Source organism: Astatotilapia calliptera, chromosome 3 (assembly GCF_900246225.1).
Source record: "Astatotilapia calliptera chromosome 3, fAstCal1.2, whole genome shotgun sequence".
Lineage (NCBI taxonomy): Eukaryota > Metazoa > Chordata > Actinopteri > Cichliformes > Cichlidae > Astatotilapia > Astatotilapia calliptera.
In genome coordinates, this window is record NC_039304.1 from 24,274,295 (window position 1) to 24,292,115 (window position 17,821).

General features: G+C 39.3%; 1 protein-coding gene across 1 annotated transcript; it reads left to right on the forward strand.

Annotated features, from left to right (window-relative positions):
• Positions 1–1,318: 1,318 nt before the first annotated feature.
• Positions 1,319–9,971, forward strand: LOC113019040 (N-acylneuraminate cytidylyltransferase-like). The gene is made up of 8 exons (XM_026162520.1): positions 1,319–1,721; positions 3,361–3,503; positions 3,585–3,740; positions 6,154–6,290; positions 7,611–7,705; positions 7,795–7,966; positions 8,068–8,233; positions 8,482–9,971. Exons 1-8 carry the CDS (start codon positions 1,507–1,509, stop codon positions 8,694–8,696), a joined length of 1,299 nt encoding a protein of 432 aa, XP_026018305.1. The 5' UTR covers positions 1,319–1,506; the 3' UTR covers positions 8,697–9,971.
• Positions 9,972–17,821: the final 7,850 nt, after the last annotated feature.

Genomic DNA, 17,821 nt, shown 5'->3' on the forward strand with positions numbered 1-17,821 from the left:
TTTTTTAATTTGTTGTGGTTTTTTAATTTGTTGTGGATTTTTAATTTGTTGCGTTTTTTAATTTGTTGTGGATTTTTAATTTGTTGTGGTTTTTTAATTTGTTGTGGATTTTTAATTTCTTGCGGTTTTTTAATTTGTTGTGGATTTTTAATTTGTTGCCGTTTTTTAATTTGTTGCGCTTTGCACTTCCCAGCCACCGTAGTTTCCCATGAAGAAGTTTCACTGAAGTGTTTGAGCTGATCAAATGACATTTATTTCATGTTTTCTCCACTGGGTTAAATACGTTTTTATTCAGTGATTAGATGGAACAAATTAAGAAGTCAACAGTCAAGTGAAAATAATCTGCACACGGAGGGTTGGAAAAAATGCATCAGCCATCATTGTGAATCAGTTTGTTTGGTTTCATCCAGCAGCACCACCTGCTGGACTAACTCTAACCTGCAGTCAAACTTCAAACGAAGCAGAAATATTTCTTTCGCCTCTGAACTTTAAGTGTGCTCATCTGTGCTGAGAGATGCGAAATCAACGAGACTGAATGTGGATGGAGTTTTTAAATCAACTGCTATTAAAATCAGCTCAAAGTAATAATCAATCAGAAATAATGTGTGTGAATTGTGTCAAAAAAGATCAGAGAAACTTGTTAATATGAGAATAATGTACAAAAACACCTGAAGTTAAGGCTGGAACTGAAAACGCACATTTATTAAACACAACTACAACAATGTTTAAATAATAATAAAACAAGACTGATACAAACACTGCAAAAAACTTAAGACATTACAGTAATTGTAAGACACTATAATAGTTTTATACATTAATTTGACTCTAAATTAAACTTACAGTTGCTTTACTCAAAGGGGGGGGGAGTTTACAGGCTTTATCCTTTGCCTGTTGAATTAGGAGTGTTGTCCAAATTCAAATTGTAGTTTCAACACAGCGGACAGCTCTTTTCATTTCCTGACTGCAGTTCCCCTACCCTTCTTTTAACCTCTTATTCCGGTTAGGAAAAAGAGGTATCGCTTCAGTCTGTCTGCAGATCAAAGTTAATGTTACTGATTGAACAGGTGTTCCTGGTGTGTGTTCGCTGTTCAAACAGCTGCAGGTACAGCAAAATGTAAGCGAGGAGAATAACATTTAATACATTTTCCAAATCACCACATTAATACACACACAGGTCGGTACAGTGCGTATGTCCTGGTTCAGCTCATATAATAAGGCGCATAGAACAAACTATAAACCCGCCTCCTCTCCCTGCAGAGGGCTGAGGAATCTTTCATTAATGATGACGCTGTGTTCCGGAGACCTGATTGGTCGGTGGGCGGTGCTTTCACACCTGTTGCTCTCTGATATTTTACTTAACCTGCTCCGGAGCAGGTAGCTCTACTGCACAGGTTATCATAGCGATTTATGTCGGTAATAAGTGAGCCATCTTCATAGTAGGCCACGGAAGTCACCCGGATAAACCCAGACCTTGCTTCGTAGTAGGAGTAGATCTTTGACGTCGTTATGGCATCCGCTACACGGAGAAACAATGAGACCTCGTTAGACGAATGTCAGTCATCGAGCAAGATGCCGCGAAATGCCAAGAGTCACATAGCAGCTTTAATTTTAGCTCGAGGTGGGAGCAAAGGGATCCCGCTGAAAAACATCAAGATGCTGGCCGGGGTCCCGCTCATCGGGTGGGTGCTGAGGGCCGCCGTGGACTCGGGAATGTTTGACAGGTGAGGAAGGACAAGAGCTTTTATTGTAGGGTCAGATGAACGAGCACCAGCAGCCAACTTTAATGTCTTTTCGTTATGAAAACATCAAATCAAATCAGATTTGATTATATTATATTAACCTACTTCTGTCCACATGTCATAACGGCCTAAAGTATTCTGCACATCAGTAAAGTCAGGGAATATAAAATGCATCAGTTTGCTCCCTGATCGCTAAGCAGCTGCTGAGCAGCTCTGTGCTCAGCTTTAAGTGTGACGTGGAGGAGTCCCACGCGTCCTTTTAGGATGTTTACTTAAACAAAGTCACAAATGAAGAAAACTGCTCGCATTTATCCACTATATTCCACTTCTTTTTTTTCATCGGCGTGACTCCGCAGACATAACCTGCACGTTATGAGAAACATTTTCTAACATTTTTGTCAAACTTATTTTGACTTTACAAACACTATTAAGATCTGGAATTTGTCTCTTCCTATTAAAGTCACCCTCAGCTGAAACATAACTACTCATACACTTAAACTGTGAGTTACAGCAATTCATACAATTATGCAACAAAACCCTAAAACGTCCAAACTGCCAATGAGTTATTGCACTGTGAGCTCAGTTTAATTATCCGTTAACAGTTTAGTGCCGCTGCAGCCATCGTTTAACCAACATGAGATCATTCATCAAAAAATCTGCTTACTATAAGTGCAGGTTTGTTTGTTTGTTTGTTTGTTTGTTTTTATCGTACATCGGATCCGTTCATTTAAAAAATGGAGCATGCGCACTGAGCTAGGGCATAATTTATATTCCAGCGAAAAGAACAGCAATTACCAGTTATTTAGTCTTCCTACAACTGGTTTGTTCGTTTACCGATAAGCTTGGAGGTACGTGTGTCACCAAGAGGCTGGCAGGTTGTGTGCGTGTGGTTAATTACAGACACAAATTCTCATTTTGTTTTGTTAGCTTTTTGCGGGTCATGTCTTGTTTTCTGATAAGGTGAGACTTCTCTGCCATCATTATCACAGCTGGCTGTGTCATTGTCGACAATTATACTGGACACATTTATTAATATTAAGCCCAGAATCCCTCTTAAGTCGCCCCAACAGGTGGATACACAGATTTGATTTTGCAAATTTCCTGATCCACCCCCAATTTGTTCAGTGAGCTTTCATATGTTAAGTAAAATAAAATTTGAAGAGACTGAGTCTCAGTCTAATCTCCTTAATTATAATGGATCACATCCATAGACCAAAAGTCGATATCGATATAAAAATGTCGACATAAAAATTAAATAAGCAAAAAAGAGACGGAAGAAACACCCTTCAACTATATTACGAGTGTTGACTGTTCAAAGTTCCAACTTCCCTCTTGTAACGCCACAACTTCAACACACTGATCCGAACAAAAACGGGAGTAAACAAACAATTAAAAAAATAAATAACACATGACAATTGGTAGAGAAATTAACTGTTTTGTATATCCAAAAACAAAAATATCGGGCGATATATCAGAGTATTGTTTTTCTCAATCGCTTACATTGGACGATCTCTAATCACTATATCTTTGGCTATGAGGACAAAATACAGAATGTCTAGTAGTGTTATGAAAAGAGACGGTTACAATTAATAATAATGATTATGCACCTTCACTTTCACAGTGTGTGGGTATCAACGGACCATGATAAAATTGAGGAAGTTGCAAAGGCATGGGGTGCTCAGGTGCACCGGAGGAGTCCTAAAGTCTCCAGAGACTTTTCCTCATCAGTAGAAACCATCCAAGAGTTTCTTGAGCACCATAAAGGTAGGAACGTGTTTCTAAGATGGTCTCAAAGCATTGCCCTGCTGCCACACAGTGCAGATTACTCTGCTTTTGTTTTCACAGAGGTGGATATAGTTTGCCACTTCCAGGCTACATCACCGTGTCTCCACCCGTTCCATGTGAAGGAGGCCTTGGAGAAGATCACGGTGCACGGTTACGATTCAGTCTTCGCAGTGGTCAGGAGACACCAGTTTCGCTGGAAGGAGGTTAAAAAAGGATGTAAGTGAGCAAGTCTGCACATTTGACCTCTGATCTCACGTTTACCTTTTACAAAATGTGTTACTGTCTTACAGAAAGTATTATGAAGAGAAAGAGAATGAGCTGCCTAGTTAGTTAGAAATATACTGTAGTATATTTTTATATAATAAGCTCAAGTTATTCATCTATTATCCATTACGTGCTCCTACATGTTTGTATAACTAAACATATCAATGCCTCCTTTATCTGATTCTTATTGCACTACAAACCTCTTAAAATGCATTTAAAAACAACAAAGAACATAAAATTAATGTAATGAATGAGGTTTGTGCTCTTGGAGTGCTTCTTATATTTCAGCTGCCTAAAGGAAAGTATTTAAACTATTTTTAGAGGGTGTGGTTATCCTTTTCATCTTGTTTGTCTTCTCTTCCAAATAGACCTGTGTGTTGTTTTTTTACACTCACTTTCTCAATTTTCACAAAAAGGTCAGATTTCTTGTTGGTATGTTAAAGGATTCAAATGACAGGGAGGAGCAGCCATTAAATAGACGATCTTTGCACCTGCACCTTAGTAATTATTAACTGCGATAAACAAAATCCAACAGATGCTTCACTGGACAAACAATGAATCCTTACAGTGACAGTCTTTCTTTTTTATACTTGTTTTTTAACTGCTTGGTGTTTCTAAAAATGGGATTGGAGAACTGGTCCCAAGTTGAGAACTGGTTATTTGAGCTATTACAGTCCAAAATTTCCAAGCTTATCAGCTCTCTTCATCTGATAATTATTGATCTGCATGCAAGCAGCTTTCAGTTTTGATACTTACTCACACTTGTGCTTGTTTTCCACCCGGGGGAAGCACAGAGGCAGTTGTTAGGCATTCATGGATTACTCGTCTCCCTGCAGAGAGTGTTTACAAAATGCAATATACTGCCAAAAGCATTTGCTTGTCTAACCTTACATGCATATGAACGTCCCATTCTTAATCCATAGGGTTTAATATGATCTCTGCTGACGTTTTGCAACTATAATGGCTTCAACTCTTCTGGGAAGGCTTTCCACAAAATTTAGAAGTTATATGGGAATTTTTTTTTTTTTATAATTCTTCCTGGGGCACATTTGCGAGGTCAGACAGTGATGTATGATGAGAAGACCTGCCTCACAATCTTCTCTCTAATTCACTCCTCACATAGTGCCTCAGTATCTGCTGACCCTGCTCTGTGATTATGTGCCCTACCACTTTTTGGCTGAGTTAAAAGAGGTACCAATAATTAATTCACTGCACACTGTGCCTGACATTTCTTACCAACCTAAATCAGATGCAGCAGATTCATGTAACAAAACAAAAGTCAGGTACTTGCATCATTTCCCAGTATGTTGATAGCTTAAACAAATAACATAACAAGACACTGATCTTTTCAATCTTGTTCACTCTCCATAGTTATACTAATAATAATCCAAAACATTGCCGGTTATCACGGCTGTCACTAGTTCATTTTCCACTTTTCTTCATTTATATCTTGCATTCACACAGAGTGCCAAAGAGGAGTGCAGCCATCTGTCAGGTGCGCAGCTCCAGGTAGTGGCTGGTGGCATTGTCACTTTGAACATTAAACTGCTGCTGTGCATTAATAAAACAAAACTAATAACAGCTAACATTTAAAAATCTACCTGACTAGTCCCACACTTTTGTATTTTAAAAGAGGCATGAAAGACCCAGAATCTCTCAGAAGTGAAGGGTTTTTGCAGGAACAGTGAATCTCCTCAGACAAGAACTAAAAGACTCTTAAGTTCCTACTGTCACCATACGGAGTGCTAATATATCCTGATGCGGTGAATCATAAAATCAAACTTTAAGTCCTAAGTTGTTAATTCCTTTTCACTTGCTTACTTGTCACCAATAAGACATTTTGAACCATGCATCCTGTTTTACTTGGCATAAAGTCATTTCACTTTGGCACATGCATGTATTTCTAAGTTGTGTTTGTAATTACCCACATGCACACAACCTGTCAGTGCACTTGATTACACACCTACCTCCAGGTTTACAACCAGTTTAAAGGTTAACTCATAAACTGGTTGTTGGAGGTATAGATCGTGACTGTTGTTCCTTTTACTGGAATTTCCTTTTCATCCTTCATCGTGCACACGTGTTTCCTTTTTTCATTAGTTTTATGAACAGATCAATACAACTCTTAACATGTATATGATAAAAGACATACAAACAAACAAAGCTACAGAATTTAACACATTTCTCACAGATTTGGTCACCCACCTACTATGATGGCATGAATTTCCCTTAAATGTCTTTTTAAAAACTCAGTTCACTCACACACTGGTTACTATGTCAAGAAGCAGACAGCTTCTCTGTGTAAATAACTACTTGATGGAAAGAGGAGTTTGCATTGTTATTAAGGGATCCTATTTCCTTCTAGCTGGTGAGAAAACGGTGCCATTCAATCTGGAGCCAGCCAAACGGCCGCGACGTCAGGACTGGCCAGGGGAGCTGTGTGAGAATGGCTCATTTTACTTTGCCAAAAAAGAGATCATTGAAAAGGAAGGACACTTGCAGGTAAAGGTGGTGGTGATGATGGTGGTGGTGCATATATGGTTTAAAATGACTATAATGACTTTATAATAACTGAAAAAACAGCCCCAATGCCCAACAATTAAACCGTGCCTTTTTTTTTTATTCCTGGTTGGCACCAACATTAAACACACACCTATAAGACAGCAGCAGATGAGATTGATGACAAATGGATCAGATTTCATCAGCTAAGTTGTCGAAGAGATTGTTCAATCCCTATTGCTGTAAAAATATCTCGGCATGCTGTCTGCAACCTTTTGAAATCTCCAGACTCTTTATTATGAAAAGGAGTCCTTGGACTGCAGGAAAAAAGTCTGCTTAAAACAGGAACAATGTTATTTTTATAGAAAAAAGTTTCATTGAATAAGAAGCTGAACTTAACTTTGGGAGGAAGTAAAGAAAAAACAGACTTTCTGAGCTGGATTTCCTGTGTTGAAAGTTTAGTTAGTTGTGTTCTATTTTTGTGGGATTCTTACTGAAACTGTGTTACGTTCCCCTGAGGGGTCTAGGCGATGAGGGGGGAGTAACAAAAAGTGACCGGGTTAGAAAAAGGAGGCAAAAGGGTTAAATCAAAGAGTTTTATTAAAGTTCCCTTTCAAACTCAACTAAAAGAGACGGACAAATCACTGTTTAAGAAAACAAACAAAACTCAGGCGTGGTCAATAAAGTAAAACGTAAGCCAAAAAGAAAGAGCAGCTCACTAGCTGAAAACCACCAAAAACACTAACACAGCTCACTAGCTACTAACACTCAGCTCACTAGCTACTAACACTCAGCTCACTAGCTACTAACACTCAGCTCACTAGCTACTAACACTCAGCTCACTAGCTACTAACACTCAGCTCACTAGCTACTAACACTCAGCTCACTAGCTGTAACCGCACTCTGGCCCAGAGCTCACCTTTCCCTGGGCTTAAATCTCCCTGATTACTGACGGGAGTCAGCTGTGTAAAAGGGAAAGGTGGCACCTCAGGCAGAAGAGGTAGTGGGACACGCCCACACAGGCACCTTCAGGAGGAGGCCCTGCTAGGGCTGTAACAAACTGATATTGGGTTCAATTTCATTTGATACTCAGTCTTGCGTATTTCTCTCTTTAATTGTTGTGTAGTTTGATGTATTTAGGAGAAGAATCTGGCACAAAACAAAACCCAAAACATAAGGACAGAGATCTGGCAGGTACCCAACAAGGGGAAAAAAATCTATAATAAACCAAAGGACCAAATTGGACTGTGACAGCTCCACGGCTTTTCCAAACCCTTTGTGTAACAATACATCTAAGTCATGCTTGTGTTTTCACCTCTGTAGGGCGGTAAGTTAACCTACTATGAGATGCTGCCGGAGTACAGCGTAGATATAGACGTGGACATCGACTGGCCTGTGGCAGAACAGAGGGTTCTCAGGTGAGAAGCGCCGAAAATAATGTCTACCAGTCAGCTTTTAATCAACTATCCATTCCCTTTCCTGATACAGCCTATGTTTCTCCAATCAGGTACGGTTACTTCGGTAAGGACACACCAGAGGTGGTCCGCCTAATGTTCTGCAACATTTCCGGCTGTTTAACTGATGGAAAGATCTTTATGTCTGTGTCGGGAGAGGCAATGGTGTCTGTCAACACCAGAGACACAACTGGGCTTCGGATGCTGCAGGAAGAACAAGTTGAGGTTGGATTTTTTTTTTTTTCAGCTGTCTGAACAGAATTACGTAAACTGGCCCATCTTGTGGAACGTCGCTCACAAAACTGCACTCTGTCTCGCTTCACCAGGTCATACTGTTGACCACAGAGAAAGACCCCATTGACCCAGCTTTGCTTCAAAAACTTGAAGATAGGATGATGTGCAAGGTTGAGAAGGTGGGACAGGAGCCGCTGAATGATTTGCAATCAATCGTTGAGAAGAAGAAGCTGGAATGGAAGGATGTGGCGTTCATGGGTAAAACAACTGTATTTTTATTTGTTAACAGTTTAATTGGCAGGAATTGGAAACATGTTGAGGCTACTGCTTTAAAAAGTGGTGTATTTAACATTTATGTTAAAGTGCTGTTTTAATAAAATCTGAATAGTGTCTGGCAACAAATTAACAATTAAAGATGTCTGACTGTTTGTGTTTGTGCAGCCAATCTCTGCAGCTTGTTTAAGTAAATTATTATAGGGACTAATGATCTTCTGTTCCCCTCTCAGGTTTTGATCAAGCAGATGTGAAATGCCTGAACCTGGCAGGGCTGAGTGCAGTACCGGGCGATGCTCCAGCTGTGGCTAAAAAGGCTGCAAAGTACATCTGCCATTGTGCTGGGGGATCGGGAGCTGTGAGGGATTTCACCGAGCACATTCTGCTGCAGAAGCAAATGGCAAAATCTCAGAGGGAGCACGACCGCATCGACCGCCACAACTTCTAATCTTAAAAGAAGTCTACATGGAAAAGGTTGAGAGTACTAAAACAAAACGATGCACATGCATGTTAGAAATATTGAGGCCAGATTTACAGTAGCCCACCCTCTTTCAATCTAAGGTTTTATATATCAGGACATCAAAAAAGTCATGTGGTCTGTACATAAACACAAAACACATTAACACATTATAAAACACTTTTGTTTTAAAAAATAAACTACAAGGGAACTGTTCCCACTAAAGGTCCAAACAACAAACTTGTTGCACCAAAAATGTCTTTTTTTTTCACTATGGCTAAGCAATGTACTTGACCTCTTAGGTTCTCAAAATTGTGGTCATTTTTAACACTAATAGAAGTTTTTTTTCGGTTGATTTAATAAACCTGGTCAAAAATATTCCCTGGCATTCATGTCCGACTTGGCAGTAGCTGGGTTAAAGCAAAGAAACTTGCACCCGGACCTCATGCAGTGAAGGTTTTTGTCCCCCCTCCCCACACACACGCACGCACACACACACTATGAATAGGATTATTGCACATGGAATAAAAGAAGAAATTTTGACAACGCTTTGAATTTCATACGTTAAATCAGATGTTAATTTAGGTTAGGGTTGAATTCCATCACACAAAGTAAAGCACCAAATGTAAACAACGCGTTAAGCTAGCACTAGCAAGGCTGCACTGAACTGTCACATTTACTACAAGGACACTGGAGGACTGTACTAGAAAGCAATGTTTGGGGTCAACTCTGAAGCTACTGTCTAAGCTCTCTCTGTAATCACAAATCTACAGATGGCGTCACTGTTATGTTTTTCTTTTTCGAAACTGGCAGATAGTGCCTCCAAGTCCTGGGAAGAAGTCATGCAAAAATCCAAATAATTACAAGGTCGATGTGAAAAAGAAATGAAGTCCTCTATCACCTCTCCACTCAAAAACATGTCAGAGTTATCATGCATCTGTTGTTTATGCCGCTGATATCCCCTGCTGCCCTGCTTCAAACATAAGGGCAATGCCTTAAATAAAACTGAAGTTTGATGGTTTCTTGGTAAGGTTTGGAGGTGAAGCTAGCTGGATTCTGTCACTTTCCTCTTTTTGCAGGCTTTATGCTTAGCTAGGTTTCTCCTCACTGTAGTATACTCTAGATTATTCTAGAATAGGGTAAGAAAGCAAACGTATTCTTTAAAAATAAGAATTTAACAGTGTTTGTGAGGGGGGGGGTAAGGTGTATGTGTAAAGGTGTATTCTTTCCATTTTTAATTCTGTTATTCAAAGATTTTGCATTGCTTTTCTCCTGTGCTTGTTTTGGTTAAATGTCTTTTAAATCATTCTCTGGATTTAATTTGACTGGATTATGATTATTTTATAATTATTTTTAAATTAATAAAATATTTCAAGTTAACAAAACAAGTTTGGGTACTGTCATCATTATCCATTTTCTTAACAGGAATGTAGTTGGACAAAGACAATTTAGGTCATCACAAAAACTCAACACTTCATGGCATTTGCTAATGTTATTTTGAACATCGGACAATTTCTCTGCCAAAAGAAATTCTGGCACGGGTCAATTTTGGTCTCCACCCTTTTCCAGCTGAGGACCATGGCCTCAGATTTGGCAGTGCCTTCCACTGTCAAATCTGAAAGTGGTGAAAGCCTTCCAGCACTTGGCTATGCCTTGAAATTCTGTCCTCAAAAATTACAAACAGAATCGGTGACAGACATGATCTCGTTTCTGGTTGAGTCCGACTTATTGCCGGCCCACGAATAACCCATGATAGGTGAAATCCGCGAAGTAGCCAGCTTTATTTTTTACAATTATTATAGATGTTGTAAGTCTGAAAAACCCCACAGTACACACTTTATACACTTTTCTCAGACAGGTATGAACATTTTCACACTTTTCTTTCTTCTTTAAAAACTCTCAAAGTTCAAACCTTCATAGAAAAATAAGGTCAGTATTATAGAATGAAACCAAAGATCAAAGTTTTCAGGTCTAGAACATGGGAAACATGGGGTTAGTATCTTGCCCAAGAACATTTGGCATGCAGACTGGAGCAGCCTGGGACCGAATCACCTGCATCTAAAATGCCCACTGAAAAACAAACAGGCTTAAATGTGCATGGAGTTTATTTCAAGATATTGTAAGTGCCAAACTGTCATTGCTAGAATTTCTTAGTGCAGATGCTTTTGTCTTGTTTTATTAGAAGTTTATACAATGAAAATCTTTGAATATGAAAGTTGCAAATCAGGTTTGTTCATTTGCATCAAAGGTCATGCCTTTAAAGACAGAACTAACTGTCAAACCGTCCCTGTGCCTTGAGTGTTGCCTTGCCACTGCTTTGCCCTTTTTGCCGTGTGTCATTTCCATGCCCTCTCTCATTTCATAGACTGCATATCGTTGATTCCCCTCTTTACGTCTTAGTCCCAAAGAAGATAAGGATGCACAAATAATTAACTGACAGGAATAAATCCTGCTTTTTTTGTGTCTCCACTTGCCTGCGCTGACTCATCTCTAAAGTATTCATCTACTTGTCACAAACACACCTGACTGAAAAATGTCACCAATTCCACCTGTACAACCAGATAATCAGGATTTCCACACCTCCTAAGTCAGGTCAATGACATTTATTTGTTATTGTCTGTTAGTAAATCTCTTAAAATGAATGGATGAATGAAAAAATGAAGGCTACAAAATGTTTAAACGGCTTTAAATGTGTCAGCAATTCAGAGATAACAACCTGCTCCTGAATACATCCAAGAAAAAAGAACTGATCACTGACTTCAGGAAGAAAAAAACAAGACAATAAGCCTTTAAATATCACCGGGGGACTGTGGAGAGGGTCACAGACCTCTGGTTTCAGGGACTTTACATCAAAGAGGATCTAACCTGGAGTGTAAACATCACAGCAGACATAGCAGAAACTATACTTCCTGGGGGTCCTCAGGAAGAACAAGTCTCTCTGAGATTGTTTTGTCCTCCATAAAGAGCTTATTATTTACATGACTTGAATCTTCTTTAATGGGGCATCAATGTACGAGCATTAAACACAGCAGCATCTATTTGAATCTGCTCTGTGCACAAATGGGTTGGGAATAGCTGTTGTAATTTTTTTCTGTTTTTATATATTATGTAGCTTATAGTTTCTTTGGGGTTTTTTTATGACCGCTGTGAGTGATCTTTGCACTGTTGAGATCTTTGCACTATATTAAGTTGCACACGTTAAACATTACAGTGAGAATAAAGACACACTCTAACTGACACTGGTAATGAGGAGGCCTCTGTGCCCGTCCAGCATGCTGACAATGAGGCTCCCAATGCAGGAATATGATGTTGGATATAGTGACCTGTCTCTAGTAACACTGTGCCAAAGATCATCTTTCTGTCACACACAAGTCAAAGTGAACTAACAGAACTATGCAAACTGAGACACACCGATGATATTAGTTGTGAATGTACGAACGCAATACGTTTGTGTATTATCTGAAATCAATGGGTGGGTATTTTAGCAAATGTACAATGATTGTGTCCATTGTTATTGTGTAGCAGCTTATTGTTTTCTTTCATGGTCCTGGGTCCAGTAATTTAGAGTTAGTATCTTATGTTAAGTCTTGGTAATATTAGTATGTTGTTATTTTCCCTGATCATGAATTATATAAACTTTTTGCGGTCTGTTTACTCTCTAGTCTAATCTCTTTTTGTGATTCGACGTCTGTCTCCCCAGTCAGGTCCCGTGCCTGTCTGGTGTTGCTGTTCCTTTTTACTATCCCTGTCTTGTCAGTTAGCATCTGTTCAGCTGTGCTCCAAGGTGTGTCCATTCTGCCCTACTCTCCTACTGTGTTTATATATCTTTGTCATGTCCACCCTCATTGTCTGTTGGTCTGGTCTGCTCTGTTATTGTGTTTGCTTTTGTTTTCTTTGCCTTTTGCTAAGAAAATAAAAGCTGTCATTGTAAGTTTTTGTCTGCTTGCCAAACCCCCTCCAGCACATTTTTAATCTTTGTGCTTAACTAGATCAGCCTGCTTTATCAGTACCTCTCTGGGCCCACCTCTACTGAGATGTTTCTTTACTATTAAGAGTGTTTTCCCCTTCAGCAAACATCAAACTCACAGAGTTTACTCTCCAGAGTTATGCAGGGAGTTAAAAACCGTCAGGCTCACTGATTTTCTTTTGGATACCCAGATTCCTGTTTCACAGACACCTAACCTTGTAGACTATACAGTTGTAAGGAGGTCCAATACTTTATTTAATCATATTTTTTTAAAAACCCTAAACGTCTAAATTTTATTTTAATGATTCTTACTGCGTTTATTTTTACAAGAGGTGTCATAATCCTATAAAGAAGTCTTCAGTTCCCTTAAAAGGCCTTACTACTTTCCTTTAAGGATGTGCGTAAATGGCATTAAACTTGGAGCCATCTGGCAAGGATTTAACCTTTTGATCTAACCAATAATTCCTTCTCATCTCCTCATAAGTTAAACCGTCATCAATTCATTGAGAGCTTTAAATGGACAAACTCATCCCTGTGGCATGCAGACAACTGAGCACAGGATAAACTCACAGGGAGGAGCCGGAGGAACAAAATTGCACACACACAGGACTGACTGGAAAGTGCAAAGAAGTGTAAGTGAAACTACTCTGGCTGGGTGAAAACGATAATGATGAAGGAAGGAGAACAAAGGTGAGGAAGAAAAACAAAGCAAGTTACCAGCAAACATTTTTAAAAATAAACTGGAGACACCGGAGACACCAGAGACACCAGAGACACCAGAAACGATGATTGAATACAGAAACTAAATTCTTAACAAATGCTGACGTAATGGCAAATCCTTTGTTTTTTTTTTAGCTCTAATTTAATTTTAATCCCAAAATGCACAGAAATTGAAAACACTTAGCCTATTGTCGGCTATCCAAAGCCTTATAGTGGCAAATATTCTTTAAAGCACTCATTAAGTAAAAGGCACTTGGAGTCCTTTTTGGTAGAAACTACAGTTCCCAGTTATTTTGGGAAAGAGAGCTATTTGTCTTTCTATCCAGCTTCCCTGATGTGATTTTTCAATATGACAGATCATCAACATTCGGTTGTTTCTGCATGAAGAACCAATACTGAAACAGCAAAAGTGAAAATTGTGCTGTTTATCGTTCATTTTTTGTGCAAGTTGCCTGACGACTGCAGGTGCATCCGCAAATGTCATTTACCAGCCACTTTATTAGGCACACCCTTGCCAGGTTGGAGCTTCTTTGTGGCACTTGACATGACAGCAGCTGACAGTTATTGCAGATTTATCGGCTGCACATCCACAATGAGACTCTCTTGATCCATCACATCCGAAGGTGCTCTAGTGGACTGAGATCTGGTGACTGTGGAACAAATGTGATGGACATGGTCAGCAACCAATTCTCATGTAGGCTGTGGCGTTTAAATGATGCTCAATTGGTACTAAGAGACCTGAAGGGTGCCATGAAATATCTATCAACATCATTACACCATCATTACCAGCCTGAGCTATCGATAAAAGCTAGGATGGATCCATACTTTGATTTTGTTTATGCCAAATTCTGTCCCTACCATTCAAATGTATCAGCAGAAATTGAGACTCACCAGACCAGGCAAAGTTTTTCCAGTCTTCTATTGTCCAGCTTTGGTGAGGTTGTATCAATTGTAGCCCGAGTTTCCTGTTTTTAACTGACAGGAGTGGCACTTGGTGTGGTCTTCTGCTGCTGTTGACCAGACCAGAGATGCTCTTCTGCACCAAATGAGTGGTTATTCGAGTTACTGCTGCTTTCCTGTCAGCTCAAAGCAATCAGGCCCCTCTCCTCTGACCTCTGGCATCAACAATTCCTCAATTTTGGAAATGTTCTCTTTTCAGACCATCCTCTGTAATCTTTTGACATACTCACACCACTAACTATGTCAAGTTCAAAGTCCCCTTTCTTCCTCATTTTGATGCTGGGTTTGAATCTAAACAGGCTCTGTTGACCACTTATGCCATGTGACTAGCTCATTAGATATTTGGGTTAACGAGTAAATGTAAAGATGCACCTAACAATGTGAGGTGTGAGGTGTAAATTACTAATCTATAAGAAAGTCTCTCTGAGGTTGTGTGTGTTTGGAGATATGGTTGAAAATCAAACCTGCTGGAGTCTCTACAGGGCTGCTTCCAGAAAGATTAGTAAAAACACTCCATGAGACGATGAAGTACAAGGTTTTTTTTTAAATCAGATGTAATATCCTGATCAATGAAAGGAAATGGGGTTGTCTCTTTTAAAAATCTAAATAAATTCATATTTCTGTATACTCTGGATTCAAACAGAGGCTTTTCGCTTTATTTCCCTCTGTCCAGCTGCTATGAGAGGAAAACCACACAGAGCAGCAGTGGTGCCTTTCTAAATTCTGTTTGCACTGCAGGTGTGTGCCTTTGACTAGGATGTTTGAGTCAATATTTAATTTTTGGCATGGATGAATGGTGTTGTCTGCAAGTCCTGTTCAGCAAGTGTCCGATGGCTTTGTGATAAAAAGGATAAATTAATGATCTACTACAAAGAAATGCATGTAGCCTAAAGGAGAGGTATGAGGAAATATTACATAATGACTATAACAACAAGAGCACCCAGAGAGCACAACTGCCCTTGAAGGGCAAGAGCTAAACTAATACTTGGATGTTTTGGGATGTTTTCATTACAACATGTTGACATCCGCCTGTTTCAATTAAAATATGATAATTTCAGGTAGTTATGGCATCACCTTGATGTTGTATTACTCTTTACAATTTCTTGAAATTTTTTTCAAGGTTAGCTTTGAACTTGGGCACTAACAAGGTCAAATGCTTAGCCAACGCAGGGCCTTGTGTCCTCCAAAGATGAATATGAAAATAGTATAAAATAGAATGATTTTATTCTATTCATCCCCACCAACACTGAAGGGAGGGAGCATGCAATCATGCTTCAGGTGAACACATTTCTCACATGTAAGGGTAGGCATCCATACTAGTGGTGTGGATCAGTCAATCAGTAACTTGTTCCCTCCTGGCATACATCTTAATGTCAGAGAGGATGTGGCTCAAGACTGCTCCATTCCATAATCGGTATGTGTAGCCACTCTTTTCAGTTATCTCGCTGAGGGTGTTCAGACCTATGTAGCACAGCAGTGGGGGCAGAGCATTTCCTCAGTAAATCCCACACTTGATGGCGACTTTTGCAATTGGCATGATTTTTGTATGGATTTTTTTCTTCAAAAACCTGGATTAATTCCATATTCAATTTTGAAGCAATAAATTGCACCAAAAATACCAGATGTATCAAAATTGATACAAACCAAAGCTCCTATCTGCAAACTGACTGAGGGGATTTAATAAGGCCAGTGTGTCATCCCCCAAACAAACTACCGTGTAAGGGAAATTCAGGTGAGAGGAATGTAACATCAGAAAGCAGCTTTAAGTCGATTTTTATATAAATGAATACATGTATATAAATATGCAATCGTTTCTGTCATTACTGCGGGCCACCTGCAGTACCTTCGCGGACCACTAGAAGGCGCGTGCACACTGGGGATGACTGCTTTGACATGCTTCCTGGATTTTAAGGTCAGTCAGCGCCGGTATTAAGAGTTTGGACGCTGAAGGTAGAAAGACACGCGAGATTAAAACGACTACAAATTGAAGCCATGGATTTTGGGGGTTTGGATCACGGGCTTTGCCGGTTAGCATTAGTGAGACAGGCGGCGGTATGGTGACAGGACGGTTCATGGTGGGAGAAGCAGAAGAGAGGAAGGAAGTTTTTAGGAACACGGAGCAGCAAACGAAGTTCATAGAGGAAAACAGCTCAGGTGAAGGTAAGTGTAGGACAAAAAAGATGATCAGAGAAGAGTTTGCAATAATCTTTTAATACCAAAAATAATTTAAAACAACCCAGCAGTAGGGTTACAGGTAGACGGAGAAATGCCAGGAGACACGGACAAGATCATCCAACACAAGATGTGCTTAAACCCTGCTGGGAAGAGAAAGGAGGGATAAAGAGCTCTGTGTGGACAGTGAGTATCATTTTAAACTTGCATGCATGGGTCAGTTTTACAGTTATGTCCAAATATATACAGATGCACCAAAGCCAACAAACCCAGCTGCAATGGCATTTGTTGCGCATGGTTTTCATGCCAAAGCAGGAAAAGGATCAGTGTTGGGGTCAGTGGCGGATCTAGAGAAAGTTTCTTAGGGTGCCAAAATCAAAGCCATTTCTTTACACATATGCAGGTGTTATATTCTTTGTGTACTATATCATTGGTTAAAATACATCAAGTACAGCAAGTATACACATACACAGAAATAATCTTTTTTTTCATGCTTAAATTTACAAAAAAATGTCAAAAATCTGCACTGTCATGAACAAACCTCTTTCTTTTTTTCATGATTTATTAGGTTAATAACTCACACCTTCATGGCTTTTCCAGAGTTTAGCAATCAAGCACCTCTGTTGTAATCTAAATTGCCAGTGATGTTGATTAATAAATAAATATAGAAATAAAAATGTTTCTATATTTATATAAATATAGAAATAATGCAGTTTCAGACTATGCGCTGAACCTTTTTTTTTTTTTTTAAATGGGAGACAGTAACATAATGCAATATATGCAGTTTTTGAATTCATATTCTGCTTTAATTGTAGCTAAGCTCAAAGTCTTAGTGCTAGCTTATATTAATAAGCAATATTGTCATATGCAAAACCTGGGTGCCACACGCCACCCCAGTATATCGGCCTCTGGTTGGGGCATCAGTATACACAGGTGAAATGCTTTCAATACCTTTTACCTACTCAATAGAGAAGACACAAGGCCATAAAGAGCAGTGATATGCCTAGAGTCAAGTTCATCATTAACCGGTTTACAGTGCTGTAATTCAGACAGCAGAGCAGACATCCTGATAGAAATTCACAAAACACTTGATTTGGCTTAAGGAGACCTTTTTTGGGTACCAGCACACTGTGGAGTTAAAGGGAATGAAAGCCACAAAAAGTCTTTCAGAGGATGTGGTTATCGGTGTCAGCGGGACAATGAAAAAGGGCATAATAAAGCAGAAAATGAAGGAAAGGTGGCAAAAGCAATGGTACGAAGAGAGAAAAAGGAAGATGGTTTTACAAAATCCAAAGGA

Bases quoted from the DNA above. Each gene is read 5' to 3' on its own strand.
- LOC113019040 (XM_026162520.1), top strand. From the start codon at position 1,507: ATGGCATCCGCTACACGGAGAAACAATGAGACCTCGTTAGACGAATGT. The intron at 6,291-7,610 runs GTAAAGGTGGTG...TCACCTCTGTAG, and splicing joins AAAAGGAAGGACACTTGCAG to GGCGGTAAGTTAACCTACTA. The intron at 8,234-8,481 runs GTAAAACAACTG...TTCCCCTCTCAG, and splicing joins GAAGGATGTGGCGTTCATGG to GTTTTGATCAAGCAGATGTG.